The sequence below is a fragment of the Stenella coeruleoalba genome (assembly GCF_951394435.1).
Source record: "Stenella coeruleoalba genome assembly, chromosome: 8".
Classification (NCBI taxonomy): Eukaryota; Metazoa; Chordata; class Mammalia; order Artiodactyla; family Delphinidae; genus Stenella; species Stenella coeruleoalba.
The window spans coordinates 54438377-54456798 of NC_137154.1; the positions used below are offsets into that span (position 1 = coordinate 54438377).

Sequence of the window (18422 nt, forward strand, 5' to 3'; positions counted from 1 at the left end):
CATATCTCACACGTTGACATCTGCATCCTTGGCTTTTGGTGCTACAGGATATCAGATAAAATGATGACTCATTTAAAATATAAAATCTTACAATAATAATCAAATTCACTAATTAAAACATCCTCACCCCAAAGAAACGGCCAGGAAAACAATAACAGCAAAATGCTTTGGAATCGAATGTTGTTTCTATGTCCAGTTTCTTGGTCTGAGAGGTTCTGCTTCCTGTTTGCTTGCTGCTCAGGTCCTCCCCCAGGACCCCAACTCATTTCCTAGTCTTCTGAGAGGGGGACCCCAACAGGGCAGGGAGGTGCAGGGGGTCGCTGGCCGGCTCACCCAGATGGTGGCTGGTGGAGCATGGGGCCCTGGGCCTTGGTGCTGGACGGCGCCAGAGGCCAGCCGTGTGCCTTCTTAGGAGGCTTATCTGGGTCTGCCCCGCCCCCCTGCTGCTGACCTGCTAATCCCACAGGGGGGGCAGAGGGTGTAGGTAGCACCGCCGCCCTCACGGGTTGCTGTTTACTGAGATACTCTCACAGCCTGGTCAGCTAGATAGGTGGCACTATTCTCATTTAGGAGACAGGCTCAGTGTTGCTTAGTGACCTGCCTAAAATCACGGGACTCGGAGGTGGTGAGCCAGGGTTTGAATTTAGGTCTGTCTAACCCGTCTCTAGAGATGACCCCATCGTCCTGAGGCGACCAAGTCTGGCCACTCATTTATACTGGGAAGGGAGGATGGAGACTCAGAGAGGGGCTGCGTCTCGCCCAGAGTCAACCAGCACACCAGGGCGTGTGCCACGCTCCTGGGCCCAGGATCAGGGAGGCTTTCCAGAAGCGGGTGCGTCTGGGACCCAAGCTCCAGCGCAGACCGGGCGGGTCACAGGAAAACCCATGTGCCTGGCCAGCCTGCTTCCTTGGGCGGCTCTCCCTCAGGCCCTTGATCCGCTGACCTCTCCTCTCCTACTTCCCTTCCGGAGGGCTGGAGGGGTACGGGTCAGCCCCTCCCATCGCTGTGGTCCATCCCCCCAGGGCGCCGAGACCAGGAAGCGCTCGCCCACGCTCAGCAGCCAGTTCAAGCGGTCCCTGGAGCTGCTGATGCGCACGCTGGGTGCCTGCCAGCCCTTCTTCGTGCGCTGCATCAAGCCCAACGAGTTCAAGAAGCCCATGGTGAGCAGCCCTGGCCTGGGAGGGGGCAAGGGGGAGGCAGATAGGACCAGCCTGGGGGGTGGGAGGGGCTGGGCCATGTGAGACTTTGTGCTCTGTGGGGAACGGCAGGGCCCCTGAGGGGCTTAAAGAGCAAAGTTCCTGTTTACTGGAGGCAGCAGGTGCCCTGGAGAGAGCCTGGACTCTGTAGTCGTGGGCTCGAGCCAGATTCAAATCGCAACTCCACCACCTTCTCACTGGGTGACTGTAGACAAGTCACTTCATTCTCTCGTGCCTCAGTTTCCTCACAGATGGAAATGAGACTGATCGTACCCACCTCCTGGGGGTATTCCATGCAATAATGCATGCAAACTGCCTGGCGCCTAGGAAGGCACTCAGTAAATGGCAGCTGTGTTTCTTGCTGCGGCCCTGACTTTGAAAGCCTTCTCTCCTTTGGTCCAGCCAATAACCACCTCCTCCTGGAAGCCTTCCTGGATTCCTTTGACTGGTTGGGAACATTTTCGTTTTTGGCTTTTCTGAATAACATCTGTTGAGCCCTTTCTGTGTGTCCGGAGCAGAATGGATTGTCTCTCCAGAGCCTCATTTAACCTTCCCAACAGCCCAGGAGGGAGGGACGTTTATGGCCCCGTGTTCAAGATGTAGAAGCAGAGGCTCAGGGAGGTTGAGGGGCTTGAGGCTGCAGATCCAGGAGCCTGGGCCGCCCCTCCCTGGGAGCCCTCTCCTTCCCCAGCTCTGGGAGGTGTTGTTTACCACAAGCCTCTTCCCAGAGATAGGAGGGGAGGCCCAGGGGAAGCTGGGGCCTGAGGGTCTGGGGAGGGACGGAAGGCGGGAGGCCAGTACTGGGCCAGGGAAAGTGCCTGTAGGGAGAGGAAACAGGTGGCGGCAGCCAGCCTTCCGCATGCTAACTCTGTCCCCTGTCCCCTGCCTGGAAACGTTCCCCAGAGTGGGCTGGCCAGTCCCCCTGGGGATCAGGACGGGGTCTTCAGGGTGAGTCACAGAGGGCTCCAGTGGGCTCCCCTCTAAGGCAGGAGGTCCAGGGGACCGAGGCCAGGGCCCTGTAGTTGGGCACCATCTCTCTTGCTCTCAGATGCCTCTGGAACCTTCTTTGGGCTGACCTCAGCATCTGTGGCCTGGCCCTTGGCTGCAGGACCTCCACCCTGGGCCTCCTGCCTCCTGTCCCCCACTCCCGTCCTCCTCCCCATTGCAGTGAGAGACATGGTTCTCAAACACAAATCTGACCCGGTCACCTTCTGCTTCCCTAGTCTGGCCTCTCAGGTCCTTCACAGCCCATCCAACAACCCTGCTGCTATCACAAAAATGACTTTGTGTCAATTAGAAAAATGTATCTCTTCCTTAAGGAAGGTACTTTGCTGTCAGCAGCCAGAAAGCTGTCTGAAAAACTATCGATCTAAGCTGGCTATAATAGGAAGGGCGACCCCTGGGGTTGTACAAGGCACCCACCACCTGCACAGCCATAACCCTCGCATAGATTAGCCTCCTCAGTCCCCATAAAATCCCCCAACATGTCCTGTGCTTTCAGGCTTGCTCACCTTTGCCTGAGCTAGCTCCTCCAGCACCCTCTCTCCTGTCAGGGTCAGAGCAAAGGTCCTCCACGAAGCCCCCTCGAGAGGTCCCAAGGGGAATTAAGCTGTCTGTCCCCTGTGCCCTCAAAGCACTCAGCTCACCCCACCTGAGGGCCTCATTCCGTGCTGCTCCGTGGGGTTTGGACTGCAGAGCTGCGTCTGGTCCCGCCTTTGTGCCTCATCTGCTGTGTGACCTTGGCCTCTCGGGGCCTTTGTCTGGGGCCAGGAAAATACAGAGCAGGGCTGGCCTCCCAGCGGGGGCCTCCAGCCCCGACGCCCTTGGCTCCTTGCTCGGCAGCTCTTCGACCGGCACCTGTGTGTGCGCCAGCTGCGGTACTCGGGCATGATGGAGACCATCCGAATCCGCCGAGCCGGCTACCCCATCCGCTACAGCTTCGTGGAGTTCGTGGAGCGGTACCGAGTCCTGCTGCCCGGCGTGAAGCCGGCCTACAAGCAGGTACGGAGCTGGGGGCATAGGCAGGCGGGAGGATCCCAGCCCTGGGCTGGGCGAAGGTCCCACTGTTCTCATTGGAACAGTGTGCTGGGCGTGACATCCCCTCGGCCCCCTCAGGTATGGCTGGGAAAATTGGGGTCAGGCAGTGGAGTGCATCTGAGAGCTTCCATCGCCACGCTCGGCTGGTGTGGACTTGACACGTGTGGTGAGTGGGCCCTGGCTCTTAGCTGGAGGCAAGTGTTTTATAATCACCGGGCCGAGCTAAGGAGAAAAGCGAGTGTCAGAGACGGCAGGGCCTGGCTGCGACCACACAGAGTTAGGGCCAGAGCTGGAGCAAGAGCCCCGCCTCCCAGCCTTGGGAGGGACACCAGGTGGTCTTTCCAAGGGTGGGGCCACCCATTCTCTTATGTACCCCACAGGATGACCTTCAGGGGACATGTCAGCGCATGGCTGAGGCTGTGCTGGGCACCCACGATGACTGGCAGATCGGCAAAACCAAGATTTTTCTGAAAGTGAGCACGGCCTCTGAATCCGGCTGCCTTGACGGGGCTGTGGGCTCCCCGTCACGGTGGGAACAGGTCCTAGGGGTGTGCTGTAGAGGAGTTGCAGCACCGAATGGGGTCAGTGCTGGGCCTTTGTGACCCTCCTGCCCTGCAGCTGTGGCTGGTTGGAGCGGGTAGTGGAGGGGCAGTTGGTATTTGAGAGCATCTATGAGCTGGAGGTGGGGTTGGAGCAGTGACCCCGGGTGAGGAAACCGAAGGCCAGAGGTGGGCTCATCAGGGAGGCCTGGGTTCGGTCTTGACCCTGTGGTTGTCTGTCCTGGGAATTTGGGCAGGTCACTGGCCGTGTCTGAGCCTCATTTTCCCATCTGTAAAATGGGATGTGCTTGTGGTAGGGGGCTCTTGAGTGTACCTTTGGTCCATTCCCTTTTTTCCTGCCAGGCGGGGCTCATGCTAGGCTGTGGTCAGCCGTGTGCTACTCACCTTGCTCTCTGGTGTCCCCGGGCCTGTTCCCGCGCTCCCCGAGCAGACACCTGGGGCCCTCTGGCTCCCACCACAGCTTGGGCAGGACTTTGGGGGCTGAGCGGTCAGGGAGGGGGTGGGGCTGGGAGCAGGAAGCTGGGCCGGGGGAGCTTGCTGGAGCTGGTGGAGACGGGACAGCTAGAGCAGGGACAGCGTGAGCGCTAGCTTCTGCATTTCCATTTCTGCTGTTCTAGATTTCTGGGTGTCCTGGGTGATGGGGCAGGGCTCCTTCCTCTGCATAGGGTGGGCCCAGGCAGCCCAGGACAGCTGGGGAGAGGGAACGGGGGAGCCGTTCCTGCGCTGGAGGGAGTCCTGGGATCTAGTTTAATTCCTCCCTGGCTGAGGGGCCTGGGCTGGTGCCTTCATCTCCTCATCGGAAAAATGTGTTGACTGTTCCCTGCCTGTGTGTCTCACAACTGCCACCTGGAGAACACGTTCCGTGGGCCAGGCCCCAGTGGGGGCTTTTTGTCCATCATCACTCATTTAGTCATCACAGCAGCCCGTGAGGTAGAATTATTATGCCCGTTTCAGAGGCTTAGCGCGTAGAGGTGAGGTGCCCATGGTCAGGCGCTACCCTGGAGTGGAGAGCAGGGCTTCCAGACTGTGGTTCTGATGCCCAGCCCACATGGGTAAGGGAGGGAAGGCATGCGGCATGACGGCATCTAGTCCCAGAGACGTCATTGTCCCCATCCTCCACATCCTCACTTTTCTGGGCTCTTCAGAAACCAGTAGTGGTTTCTAGACCCCAAACATCTGCTTCTCATTCGTTCCCTCGCTCGTTCACAAAGCCTTGGCTAAGCAGCCCCTCTGTGCCGGGCCCTGTCCCCAGCTGATGTGTCCTGCGAATATCTGATGCATGTTCCTCCCCCACCAGACTGCGATTCCCCAGGGCAGGGCCCAGGTCTGCCTGGTTCATTGCAGCCTCACCCTAGCACTTAGCACATGGCTGGCACATGGAGATATTTGATTCAGGTATTGAATGAACCATGAGTTTTGTCCAACTGGAGTGAGGGTTAGGGGCTCAGGGGTGAGAAGGAGAGGGGGCTGGAGAAGTGGGCAGGGCCTGATGGTAGAGGACCCGGGTGCCAGGGGAGGAGACCAGGCTTGACCCCGGGAGACAGTGGGGTATCTCTGTGAGATCTGTCCTTGAGGGAAGGCCAGAGGGGGAGCAACAGAGGACGGGAGACTGGTTAGGAGGCTGTTTCTAAGGTCCTGGAGAGAAACGATGGTGGCCTGGCCCAGGCCAGGGGCTGATGTGACAGAGACACCTAGAAGAGCTGGGACTTGGGTAGAGATGGCCATAGGATGAAGCCAGTGTGTGTGCGTGTTGGGCCCCCGACTCCATGCAGTCAAATTAGGCGCCCCCTGCTCCCTTTGTCCCTCCCAGGCCTCTGGCATCCGCCACGACAGTACCCGTCTGTACTTGTGGCTGTGAGAGGCTGCCCCATGGGGCCAGGGCAGGGTTGGGAGCCTTTGGGGCCCAAATGAGCCCTAGGCCTGGGCTCTGAGTGAAGGAAGAGGGGGCCCACCTGGGGCGGCCTCAGCTCTGGGACTGGAGAGGTTGGTAGGGGTGCCGCTCAGGAGCTCTGCCCTCCAGGACCACCATGACATGCTGCTGGAGGTGGAACGGGACAAGGCCATCACTGACAGAGTCATCCTCCTCCAGAAGGTCATCCGGGGCTTCAAAGACAGGTTCGTACCTGGACCAGCTCTTCCCCACCTCAGCCCGCATGTGTGTGTGTGTGCGTGTGCCTGGCTCACCTCCGCTCCTCCCACGTGAACACGGAATAAACACCCATGTGCACACACAGAAACATGCACACACGTGCACAGCATGCCCACAGGGTCATGCGAACAGGGTTGAACACTCAGACACGTGGACCCATCTGTGCCCAGTAACACAGTACCCCCACCTACACACAGGCTTGCACACGTGGGTACGTAAGGCACACAAGTGGACCCTCTGTTGGTCTCAGATGCCCGATGAAATTTCCCAAAGAGGAAATTTGAGATTTTGTGAGTGACAAAGTGTGTCCCATATTCCATGTAAGGGGCATGTGTACAGCTGTGTCAGTTCTCAGATGGGCAGGGCTGACTCTGGAGTGTGATTCAGCTCCACAAAAATCCCACAGCCTGCATCTTTTGCAGTTCATCTGGTCACTCCCTTCCTCTATCCGTCCACCTACTTGTCCATCTGTCTGTCCATCTGTCCAGCCATCCTTTGTCCATCCATCCACCTGTCTGTCCATCAACTTGTCCCTCGTCCCACGGCTGTGCCTTCGTTTGTGTGTGTATCCAGGAATTGGCTGGCTCACCCACACTGACGTAGCCATCCTTCACTCCTCCCTTATTTATTTCTACGTTCAGGAGACACCTGCTGTTTGATGTGTGGTCTCTTGTCCTCCATCAGGTTGAAGGTGACTGTCGGCCTGTAGAAGCTGCCTAGTGTACACAGGGAAAAGCATGGCGCTCAGTCAGTCAGAAGACGAGGGCTCCGGCCCCAACCTCATCAAGTCTCAGTTTCCTCACCTATAAAATGAGGGAGTTAGGTACTCAGTAATAAGTGATGTTTACAGTTTTCAAAGTGTTGAATCTTTATTTACTGACTACTCATACATTTATTCATGAGTAACCTTCTGAATGTCCACCTTACTGGGTTTATGTGACGAGGCTGTGAGGTAGGCAGGGCAGGTATTCTGCGCGTTTTACAGATAAGGAAGCTGGGGTGCAGAGAAGTTATATGCCTTTGCCCAAGGTCATGGAGCCAAGGAGACGCAGAGCTGGGACTCAGCCCTGCTCTCCTAATTCCAAGCCCCGCCCCCCGGGCCCTGGCAGAGGTCCGACTGCATCACACTGCTGTTTTAGGTCCAACTTCCTGAAGCTGAAGAGCGCTGCCACGCTGATCCAGAGGCACTGGCGGGGCCACAACTGCAGGAAGAACTACGGGCTGGTGAGCCTCCTCGAGGGAGCTGCTTGTTGCCTCACGAAGCCTTTGAACCTGGCCCTGTTGCCATAGCAGCAGGACTTACCTGTTTGCGGGGCCTGGCTGACCTCTTGCCACCCTGCCAGCCCCTACCCTTCCTCCAGCCCAAAGTCCGATCTGGTTTTTGCAGCTCTCCCCATCTGGTCAGCAGTGTTTGTGCTTTTCTTCTGGAATGTTTTGGTGGGTGATGAACACCTGGGTTATTAAACACCTCAGAGGGGGCCAGGAACGGGTGTGTCCCATGGACCCCTGTGGAGGAACTGGCCTTGGGGCTGGGGAGGTGGACAGGAAGGAGGCCCGCTCCTGGTCTGAGGATGGGAGTCTCTTGGGGGGACCGCATCACAGGGGAAGCCAAGGCCACTCCCTGGGCAACTTTGGTCTGAGAGGAGACAGCTGTGCCTTCGGGGCATGCAGGTTGGAGAGTGGAGCCCGGGGCAGTGACCTCCACTGGGCAGGGTTGGTCTGGAATCAGGGCCCTGGTTCTCAGCAGGCGGCCATCCTTGCAGATGCGGTTGGGCTTCTTGCGGCTGCAAGCCCTGCACCGCTCCCGGAAGCTGCACCAGCAGTACTGCCTGGCCCGCCGGCGCATCATCGGGTTCCAGGCCCGCTGCCGCGCCTACCTGGTGCGCAGGGCTTTCCGTCATCGCCTCTGGGCTGTGATCACCGTGCAGGCCTACGCCCGGGGCATGATCGCCCGCAGGCTGCACCGGCGCCTCAGGGCTGAGGTAAGGGTCCCAGGTCCCCAGCAGGCACAGCTCTGAGCCCTGTGAGAGCTGTGTCCTCCGAGGGGTGCTCTTCCACCTCAGGCAGACACATCGCCCCCACGTGTGGCCTGAGCCTGTCGGGGGGTGCGGATGTGGGGCTCTACCTCTTTGGAGGTATGCATAAGACTGGCTCCCTGATTTCCCTCTTTCCAGCCAGGGGCAGGGCAGGGGCCCAGTCCCTGTTGTGACTCTTTGGGAGGCCAAGGTGAACCTGCTGTGGCTTTGGGATCAGCGGTGCCCCCAACCCGCTGTGGCACCTGGAGGGTTTCTCATGTGCCTCAGTTTCCCTCTACCAAATTATTTGGCAAAGTCATTCCCAGTCCCAGAACTCAGCCGGGGTGGGGTGGGGTCGAGCTGGCGGGAAGCACCGTGAGGGTCACACACGGTTTGGTGCGCACCCTGCCGCCCCCTCCCCCAGTACCTGCGGCGCCTGGAGGCTGAGAAAATGCGGCTGGCGGAGGAGCAGAAGCTCCGGAAGGAGATGAGCGCCAAGAAGGCCAAGGAGGAGGCTGAACGCAAGCATCAGGTGAGCTGGGGATGTGCCGACTCCTTAGACATCCATTCACTGGTTCAGCAGCCCTCAGCCAACACCGGCTGTCCAGCCTCTGTCCACGCGACCTTCCTTTGTGCGCTGGGTGCCTGTTCTGTGCCAGGCCAGGCCAGAGGGCTGTGGCTCCAGGGCGAGCGGGTCCAGGCCCTCAGCTGTGTTGTAACAGGATAAACAGCCTGAGCCGGGGTGGGAGCCCCCAGCCATGCGTAGCTACAGAGCACTCGAAAGGGCAAAGCATTGTCAGTGCAAAATACACACTTGATTTCTTTTTCTTTTTTTTCTTTTTGGCCACGCAGTGAGGCTTGTGGGATCTTAGTTCCCCGACCAGGGATCGAACCCGGGCCCACGGCACTGAAAGCACCAAGTCCTAACCACTGGATTTCCAGGGAATTCCCAATTACACACTAGATTTTGAAGACTCAGTAAAAAAAAAAAAAAAAAAAAAAAAAAGGAATATCAAATATCTCAGTACTATTTTTTAATGTTAATTACATGTCAAGATAATACTTTGGAAATATTGGGTTAAATGAAATACATTATTAAAGTTGATCTAACCTATTTTTTGAAAAACTATTTTGAATGTAGCCACTACGTATGTGGCTTGCATTATATTTCTATTGGACAGCGGTGGTCTAGAGCCTATACCCAGTGGCTCTTGGATTTGGGGGTTGGTGTGGTCCCCTTTGGGTGGGGAGACCTGAGCAGGCTTCCTGGAGGAGGTGGTCCCAGCTGAGCCTCGAGGCAGGCAGGCGACGTTACTGTCTGAGCTTGTTGTGAGCTGTCTCTGGCTCAGCACCGGGCATCTGTCTGCACTGAGCTGTGAGGGATGAGCAGATGTGTCCCAGGGTGGAGAGGCCCGAGGCTCTGTCCTTCCCAGCGGTCAGGAGGGCCCCGAGGAGGTTGGGACTCTGGCCTGGCTGCTGCAGGGGCTCCAGTGGGCTCCCCACGGGGGGCTTGCTCCCTGACGCTGCATCACCCCCACCTCGCAGGAGCGCCTGGCCCAGCTGGCCCGTGAGGACGCAGAGCGGGAATTGAAGGAGAAGGAGGAGTCTCGGCGGAAGAAGGAGCTCCTGGAGCAGATGGAGAGGGCCCGCCACGAGCCCATCAATCACTCGGACATGGTGGACAAGATGTTTGGCTTCCTGGGGACTTCGGGCAGCCTGCCAGGCCAGGAGGGCCAGGCACCTAGTGGCTTCGAGGTACCAAGCTGGGGAAGGGGCTGGAACAGGCCCCAGTGTGGCGCTGTCCCTCCTCTTGCGCCCCTCTGTGTTAAAGTCCACGTGGTCCCCTCTGAGCAGAAGGCAGCTGTGATGACCTGGGACGGGGCTGCAGTCCCAGGCCCTGTCCAGCCACCAGCCTGCCCTATGACCTTGGGCCAATCACTGTTCCCCTCCAGGGCCATTCACAAGCCTTTATTCATTCATGTGTTGAGGATCTACCTTGCACTGGGCTCTGTCTGGGGAGTGAACAGGATGAACAGCACCCTACACTTCTGGAGGAAGAGCTGGCCCTACAGGGACAGGCTGGGGGACTGCAGCCCAGCCCCGTTTGCCCCTATGGCAGGGAACCCCTTTTGTCTTCCCAGGACCTGGAGCGCGGGCGGAGGGAGATGGTGGAGGAAGACCTGGATGCGGCCCTGCCCCTGCCTGATGAGGATGAGGAGGACCTCTCCGATTATAAATTCGCCAAGTTCGCTGCCACTTACTTCCAGGGCACGACCACGCACACCTACACCCGGCGGCCGCTCAAGCAGCCGCTGCTGTACCACGACGATGAGGGCGACCAGCTGGTGAGGGCTGGGGCTGTCTGTGCTGGCAGCGTGGGTGCCAAGGGGCTGGGGCCCAGCTGTGCAGGGACCAGGGCTGACCTCATCCCGTACACAGCCTGCGTCCGGGCCACAGGGCAAGGCCCTGAGGAACACCCACAAGGCACTCAGCTCAGTGGTCCTCCTCCGGTTGGCGGGAGCGGGGTTCCCCAGCCTCGCCCCCACCCCTGGATCATTTTGATGGCTTCAGCCGCATCCTGCGCTCAGGCTTTCTGACTGGCCTGGGTCTGTCCCCAGGCGGCCCTGGCGGTCTGGATCACTGTCCTCCGGTTCATGGGGGACCTCCCTGAGCCCAAGTACCACACGGCCATGAGTGACGGCAGCGAGAAGATTCCCGTGATGACCAAGATTTATGAGACTCTGGGCAAGAAAACATACAAGAGGGAGCTTCAGGCCCTGCAGGGCGAGGGCGAGGTGAGTCGCAGGTGCCCTCTGGCCAGGGTCCCTTCCAGGCCACCCCCAGCCTTAAGGTCCTCGGCAGAAGGAGCACCCTAAAATTTGCCTCTGCCTCACCTCCCTGACCCCTGCCCTCCTCTGTCTACTCCTGGGAACGATTAGTGTGAGCTTGATATAAACTGTAAAGTGCTGACCACGATTGAGGCCACGTGGCAGGGCAGACAGGCTTTGCAGTCAGAGCCAGCTTCAATTTTGACTTGCTGGGAGGCGGTGGGTGGGTTACTACACTTTTCAGTCTCAGTTTTCCCATTTGTCACTGGGCTGATGGGCTGGGGTGATACACGTTAGTGTGGAGGTGCGACAGTTCTAACCACGTTGTCAACTGCTCTTGTCATTACTTTCGATCCAGTCGTTTGACTCTGACCCCTGTTTGTCCGGCAGGCCCAGCTCCCTGAGGGGCAGAAGAAGAGCAGCGTGAGGCACAAACTGGTGCACTTGACCTTGAAGAAGAAGTCCAAACTGACAGAGGAGGTCAGAAAAGACCCTGCACGGCCTTGGTGGCCCAGGCTGGGGCAAGGCTGGGCTTGGGACCAACAGGGACGGGAGTGGAGTGGATACTGCCTGTCCTCAGGGGACCAGGATGGCCAGCAGGACAGCGTTGGATGTGATCAGGCAGACAGGATGCAAGGAAGAGGGCGTTGTTCTCAGGCTGGGGTCGGTCAGGGAGGCTTCCTGGAAGATGGGCCATGAGAGCTGGGGAGGGCTGGAGTGGCAGATGGTGAGAAGGGAGGACATGCCAGGGCATGGACCCGATGCCTTTGATCCAGGGACTTTTTTTTTTTTTTTTTTTTTTGTGGTACGCGGCCTCTCACTGTTGTGACCTCTCCCGTTGTGGAGCACAGGCTCCAGACACGCAGGCTCAGCGGCCATGGCTCACGGGCCCAGCCGCTCCGCGGCATGTGGGATCTTCCCAGACCGGGACACGAACCCGTGTCCCCTGCATCGGCAGGCGGACTCTCAACCACTGCGCCCCCAGGGAAGCCCTGATCCAGGGACCTTTTAGTCGATGAGAATTTTCTGTGGGATAACAGTGCCCATGGGGCATTAACACTATTAGTTTGTTTGTCATTCATTTAGTCACCTTGTGTTTTCTGAGCACCGTCCTGGCCCATTGCTCCAGGACTGTCCAGGCTGGGAGGGCCGACAGACACAAACTAAGGCATTCAAGGTGCAGAGGGACTGGTTCCTCCATGCCCCTGCTTTTGTGCACACCGGTCCCTCTGCCTAAAATTCCTCCTTCCTCTTCTGTGCCTGGGGGGGGGGGTCACCTCCTCCAGGAAGCCTTCCCCTCTACAGCAGAGTCAGGCTGCTTCTCCTGGGCTTCCTCAGCCTGCTTTGTCTTTGTCCTCATTTTGTTCCCCATCTGAGGCTCCAATCCAGTCTTGTAGCTATGTTACCCCAGATCTGAGTCCCAGCTCCACTGCTCGGTATCCAAGGCACCCAGGGAAGAAAATGCCTGCTAGTGGCTTCCTGGAATGATGACGTGAGATGATGGCCGTGGGTGCTCAGCAGACATGAGGACTGCCTGCAGGGGCGTGCTCCCGCCACTCACCCTGTCTCTGGGCAGAGCGCGGGGCTGGCGTTGTGGCCCATGTGGAACCAGAGAGGAAAAGCCCATCTATAAGAACCCAGGCCCAAGGCTATTCACACAGGAGCTAGGGAGTTAATGACAGGTGATGGTGGCCGGGTGTTTGGAACCCAGGTGTACTCTGGGTGTCGGAGTGGTGCGTGGCCCACCTCAGAGAGAGAGGGATCCCATCAGGAGTCAGAGGAGCCCCTGGCCTGGATGAGGGGACTCCCCTGGGGTAGGGCTGGGGGTAGATGTCAAGGAGGCTGCAGAGGAGCCTTATCCCCAGAAGCGCGTAACACCGGGCCAGGCATCCACCCAGCATCTGTTCTGCACGGGCGGGGCTGTGACAGTGGTGGGGAGCCAGCTCTCTGGCTACTCCCAAGATTCTGCTCTCTGGGGGAGTGGGCAGACTCAGGCAAACAGCAGGGCCCCGGCCAAGCCTTGGTCAAGCCTTGCCCCTCCCTGTGGCCTAGGTGACCAAGAGGCTGCATGACGGAGAGTCCACGGTGCAGGGCAACAGCATGCTGGAGGACCGGCCCACCTCCAACCTGGAGAAGCTGCACTTCATCATTGGCAACGGCATCCTGCGGCCAGCGCTCCGGTCAGTGCCTGAGGGGCAGGGGCACAGGGAGGGGACAGCTGTCAGGGGAGGCATCCCGCGCTTCCAGACCTGAAAGGCTTTTGCTGGCTGAGTGGTAGCTCTGTCACTTTAGCAACTGATTAAGCTAAGCAGGCCTGGGTTTAGCTCTGCTGCTAGCTGGTTGTGTGACCTTGGTAGAGTGATTTCAGCTCTGTAAGCTTCAGTTTCTTCATCTGTAAAGATGGAATAATAAAAGTACCTACCTTGTAGGCTTGTGGGCAGATAAAACTATGGAAAGTGTGACACAGGACCTACACAGTGGGCACTCAGTAAACGGTAGCTGTTGTTAGCATTATCTGACATGCATCTTCTGCTGTAACCCTATCCCTGCTGGCACCTTTGGTGACCCAGCCCAGGCCCGTGGTCAGGGTTACTGTGGTCAGAATGCCTGGGATCCTGCAAGTGGCTCCTTCCCCACGCAGGCCCAGGAGAGGCCTTTGCTCAGGTCCCTGCGGTGTTGGGGAGGAGCTGCAATGATCCATGACTTTCCAGGAGCAATTACGGAATCAACTCAGCTGCATCAGCGGAGGGAAGGCAGATAGGGTTTCTCTGAGAACTCCATCTGCATGGGATGGCTGGTTAGGAGAGCTGATCCCGTGAACTTGTATGTGCTGGCTGGGAGGACAGCAGGATGGGCCGGGTGGGGAGGTCAAGTGTCATTTTCCCAGTGGGAGACATGAGGTCCAGAGAGGAAGAGGTTTGCCCAGGGGTCACTGGCCTCCCTTTCATTGCTCCTCGAGGCCAGTGACTACCTCGCTCGCCAGAGATGTAGCACTTGGGGCCGCCAGCCTCCAGGAAGAAAAGGTGGCTGCCCAAGGTATGTTTAAGGGCAAGAATTTGCCTCCCAGTTAGCTCACCATCAGACCTAAAGGGGTACTTCTAGAGAACACAGTGCCAGGAGCCCTGGACTATTAGAAGCCTGGGGTGCCAACTCCCTGAGGGACCATGGCTAATCCCTCCTCCCGGCCTCCGTCTCCCTGTCCATGAATCGAACGGGGTCAGGGGCTCCCAGCTACGGGTGATAGTTGTCACTGGTCTGTAGCAAGATGGGAAAAATAAGGATGTTTCTAAATTTGACTTATTTAAAGCACTGTTCTTTGTTCTGAGATTTTGCCCTTCCTACTTTTTGGATATTAAAATTACATTTGTTTTATAAAATGATTGTGATAGATAGTGGGCAGGTGCTGTGTGTGTGGTGTGTTTTAAATGTCCTTATTGTCTTGATAATAAGTTAGCGACGTCCACAATTTATTTTGAGGTTGCATTGGTCCATGAGCTCTCAAAACTGGGGAGCCACTGAATTAGATACTTGCCCTTCACAGAGGGAGGAGCAGCAGTTAGTGCCCCCTGGTGGTCACTCCATCTTGGTGGGTCCCGTCCTTGGCCCTGGAGGGGGCATGCAGCATCTTCACAGCTGCAGCTAGGCTGGCATCTGCGGGGGTTTACTGTGCTGGGCACCGTGCCAGGTGCTGTATAAGCCTTGGCTCATTTTTCTTCACAGAAATCCTGTAAGGAAGGGGTGGTATCATTTCCCTTTAAAATGAAAACAAAACGAAAAACTACCTTCATTGCTTTAATCTGATTGCAGACGTAAAGCATGGCCATTTCAATATTCAAATATTATAGCACTATATCAAGAGAACGTCATTCCATCCCCCAGAGAAACTCCCCAGCTGTCCTTCCTGTATCTGCTCTGCCAGTTACTATTAGTAGAAATTGTACCTGCTGCCGTGTCTGTGGGCCAGGCTCAGAGGTGAGCTCACCTGCCCAGGCCGTGCAGCTTGGTGAGGGAGGAGGCACGTGGGGAGCCTGTGCTTCTCATCAAAGTGGTCACCAGTGACTGGGGCCACTGTGCCCAGGAGCAGGGTATGCACCACCCTCTGGATCACGGGGCCCCGGCCGTGGACTCTGGACTGGAGTCAGGAACGTGCGTGCTTCACGCCTGATGAGCCTATCTCCTGCGGTAGCCGCAGAGCCCTGGGCTCAGCCTTCCCCACCTGGCCTCACCTGCCTCCTCCCAGGTGGTCTCTGGCAAGTGGGAGAGCAAGCATCCTATCTGCTGCTGGGAGGGGTGGGGCTTTCCCTCTGAGGCAGTGCGTCTCCCGTCCTTGCCCCCCGCCCCCGCCTGCCTAGGGATGAGATCTACTGCCAGATCAGCAAGCAGCTCACCCACAACCCCTCCAAGAGCAGCTACGCCCGGGGCTGGATCCTCGTGTCCCTCTGCGTGGGCTGCTTCGCCCCCTCTGAGAAGTTCGTTAAGGTAGGGGAGGCTTTTGGCCTCCAGGGGTGGGAAGGGGAGCCGCGCCCGGTCCCTGGGGTTGAGGGGCAGAGCACGGGGAGGAAACTCAGAGGGGCTTGGCAATGAGGCCCTGCCCGGGTCATCTCCTCCCAGGCCTCCCCACCTCCGCAGGCCCCCTCCTCCTGGGCACCCACCACTGCGCTCCATCTCCTCCGAGCCCCATTTTCATTATGTGGATGCTGAACGTGACAACAGCGCTCCCTAGACCCTCCACATGCTGGTCTGAAGCGCTTCCGTTCATCTCAGGCCCTTTCGTGACTCCTCCTCAGTGTCAGGCCCTGGGTGCTGGGGACACAGAGGCAGAGCAGGTGACGGCTGGATCAACCCAGCTGGTCAGCGCTGCGAAGAGGGAGGGCTCAGGGAGGTGGGCCCTGGAGGAAGAGGAGCAGTCAAGCTGGGTGAAGGGGGTATGGTGTGTGGGGTGAGGCAGGAGGTGCAGCTGAGACTAGGCGGGGCCGGGTCATGGTGGCCGTGCTGCCAAACGTGAGGGAGGTGGACTTGATCTGGAGGACACTGGGGAGGCCTGGAAAGCCGAGGAGGGACGGGGATGGATGGGCCTTGAGGAGCGGGTTCAGTGTGGGTGGAGGGACCAGAGGCAGGAGACCCGGGGAGGCTGCTCTGATGGTCTGGGGGTTACCGACCTGGGTCCTCTTTAATCGATAGAAGTTGATAAGAGGTCAGACAAGAAATTCAGGCAAGGCTTTACTGGGACTCATGCTGCTTTAGCACGAGGGAGTGAGAACAAGAAACAGGGGCCCTGAGCGGGGGCGGGCTGGTCCCTTAAATGAGGTGAGGGCGGTGGCGGATTGGTGGGTCGGGCTGGAGGGGGAGCTTAGGTGGTCTGCCCACCCCCTTGGTGGTGCTGTGTGCAGGGGTCATGGGCAGTTCCCTGCTTTTCTCCTGGCAGTTGGTTTGTGGCCTTTTTGTATCTTATTGTTCATAATTGCCCTGACCGCACATGTGTGCAGTTTTTAGTCCCTTTTGATTTCTTTGTATTTTATTGTTGGAGGAGACGTTTGTCCAGGTGCAAGCACTCCAGTAGAGGGTCCCAGGTCCCAGACTATCTCACAGGTGGGGAGGCCGAGGGAGGCTGGAGTGGGGCCCCCTCAGCTTGTCCTCTGTCCATAGTACCTGCGGAACTTCATCCACGGGGGACCACCTGGCTATGCCCCATACTGTGAGGAGCGGCTTCGGAGGACCTTCGTCAACGGGACACGGACACAGCCACCAAGCTGGCTGGAGCTGCAGGTGTGGCCCCCAGGCGTGTGTGTGTGTGTGTGTGTGTGTCGCCGGTGCACCCCAGTGCCCCAGAAACATTGCCTACTTTGGGATTCTGTGGTCGTTCAAGCACCCACCCTCAAGTTCTGGAATTTCAGGGCTACTGGAATGGGAAAGCCCACAGTGGTAATGACTCCCATCTGCTGGCTTTATAGTCAAAGTGACTTGGGCAGGGGGTTTCCTCTGTGTCTCAGTGGCTTCATCTGCATACATGACAGTAAAGATATTCATTTCACAGGGTCTTGTGATGGTTACATGACAGGAGGGCGGAAGCCCCTGAACGTGGCAAAGCCCAACCACCCAGCCCTAGTGCCCCACCTCAGGGACCCTGAAGGTCCTTTCAGGGTGGGGAGCACAGCAGGGCTCCCTGGGCACCTGTGACCAGGGACAGGCAATGCGCCGTGGGATGCTGAGGTCCGAGGGCTCCAACCCCATAGGGAGCAGGGAGCCAGGAGCTCAGAGGAAGATGTTCTGAAGTGAAAGGATTCCCACAAAGCCTTGGATCACTTTCAGGCCACCAAGTCCAAGAAGCCCATCATGTTGCCTGTGACGTTCATGGACGGGACCACCAAGACCCTGTTGACAGACTCGGCAACCACGGCCAAGGAGCTCTGCAACGCGCTAGCCGACAAGACCTCGCTCAAGGACCGCTTCGGGTTCTCCCTCTACATCGCCCTGTTTGATAAGGTGAGGTTGGCCCTGATGCCCCTCCTCCTGGCGCCCCCAGGGCCACCCACCAGCTCCCACCCCAGTGCTGCCACCTACTGGCTCAGGTGCCCTTGCATGGTTGCTGACCTTCCAGGGCCTCAGTTTCCTCCTGTAAACCAGAGGTAACCCTGGTCCTGCCCCAACTCCTTAGGATCAGGGAGAGGTCCTAAGCACCTAAAGAGAAACCCAACAGCACACTGGTGATTGAAATCCAGGGCTCACTGCACGTGTATGTGCGCAGGTGGATTCAATCCTCTGCTGGTGACAGAAGAAGAACATGGCAGAGAGAGAGAGAGCCACTGGCTCGCTGATATAAAAAAAAATGGGTTTTCCCATTTGCAAATGGGCATGTGATTCCTTATCAGGTTGCTATGGTAGTTCCTCTTCACTTGTTACCGACCAGCCAGAGTGTATACCTCCCGGGGCACATCTGGGCTTGGAGTCTTCTCTGCTGAGCTGGCCCTGGGAGTGGGTGATTTTGCCTCCACACCCAGCATCACCATCCACAGCAGAGGTGACCCCCAGCCCTCACCCCAGCAGGTCCAGCGATAGACACATGTTGTCTGATGCCGTTTGCTTGGACTTTTCTCACCAACAGCTACCTCCCGTGTTTTCAGTGGCCATTTGTCCATCAGAGTTTCACCAAAGGCTTGTACTAGGAAATGGAAACTCCCACGTGGCTGGTCTGCCTCCTGGGTGACCTGGGCAAGCCCCTCCTCTCTCTGAGCCTTGGTTTTCCATCCAAATGAGAAGAGTTGGCACAGTCAGTAGCTCCTTGCGGTCCTTCCCAGCCTGCTCACCCTTCCACTGGGTGACCTCCAGCCCTGTGCCCGCAGGTGTCCTCCCTGGGCAGTGGCAGCGACCACGTCATGGACGCCATCTCCCAGTGTGAGCAGTATGCCAAGGAGCAGGGCGCCCAGGAGCGCAACGCCCCATGGAGGCTCTTCTTCCGCAAGGAGGTCTTCACTCCCTGGCACAACCCCTCAGAAGACAATGTGGCCACCAACCTCATCTACCAGCAGGTGGTGCGAGGGGTCAAGTTTGGGGAGTACAGGTGTGAGAAGGTGAGTGAGAGCTAATTTTCTGGCTGAGTTTGTTTGGTCAAGTCACCTGTGTGCTGAATTGGGCTGAG

The 18422-nt window shown here is 57.9% G+C and overlaps 1 protein-coding gene across 7 annotated transcripts in view; it reads left to right on the forward strand.

The window, feature by feature from the left end:
* MYO7A (myosin VIIA) overlaps positions 1 to 18422 on the forward strand; it is a 99438-nt gene that overhangs the window by 38934 nt on the left and 42082 nt on the right. For all 7 annotated transcript variants that reach the window (XM_079930708.1, XM_079930710.1, XM_079930712.1 and 4 more), the window contains 16 exons: positions 1024 to 1161; positions 3040 to 3198; positions 3615 to 3707; positions 5815 to 5909; positions 7083 to 7167; positions 7707 to 7925; positions 8383 to 8490; positions 9504 to 9713; positions 10100 to 10303; positions 10577 to 10753; positions 11177 to 11266; positions 12839 to 12966; positions 15139 to 15265; positions 16433 to 16552; positions 17096 to 17269; positions 18127 to 18354. In XM_079930708.1, coding sequence (XP_079786834.1) covers positions 1024 to 1161; positions 3040 to 3198; positions 3615 to 3707; positions 5815 to 5909; positions 7083 to 7167; positions 7707 to 7925; positions 8383 to 8490; positions 9504 to 9713; positions 10100 to 10303; positions 10577 to 10753; positions 11177 to 11266; positions 12839 to 12966; positions 15139 to 15265; positions 16433 to 16552; positions 17096 to 17269; positions 18127 to 18354 — 2355 coding nt within the window. The remainder of the gene's footprint in view (positions 1 to 1023; positions 1162 to 3039; positions 3199 to 3614; positions 3708 to 5814; positions 5910 to 7082; positions 7168 to 7706; positions 7926 to 8382; positions 8491 to 9503; positions 9714 to 10099; positions 10304 to 10576; positions 10754 to 11176; positions 11267 to 12838; positions 12967 to 15138; positions 15266 to 16432; positions 16553 to 17095; positions 17270 to 18126; positions 18355 to 18422) is intronic.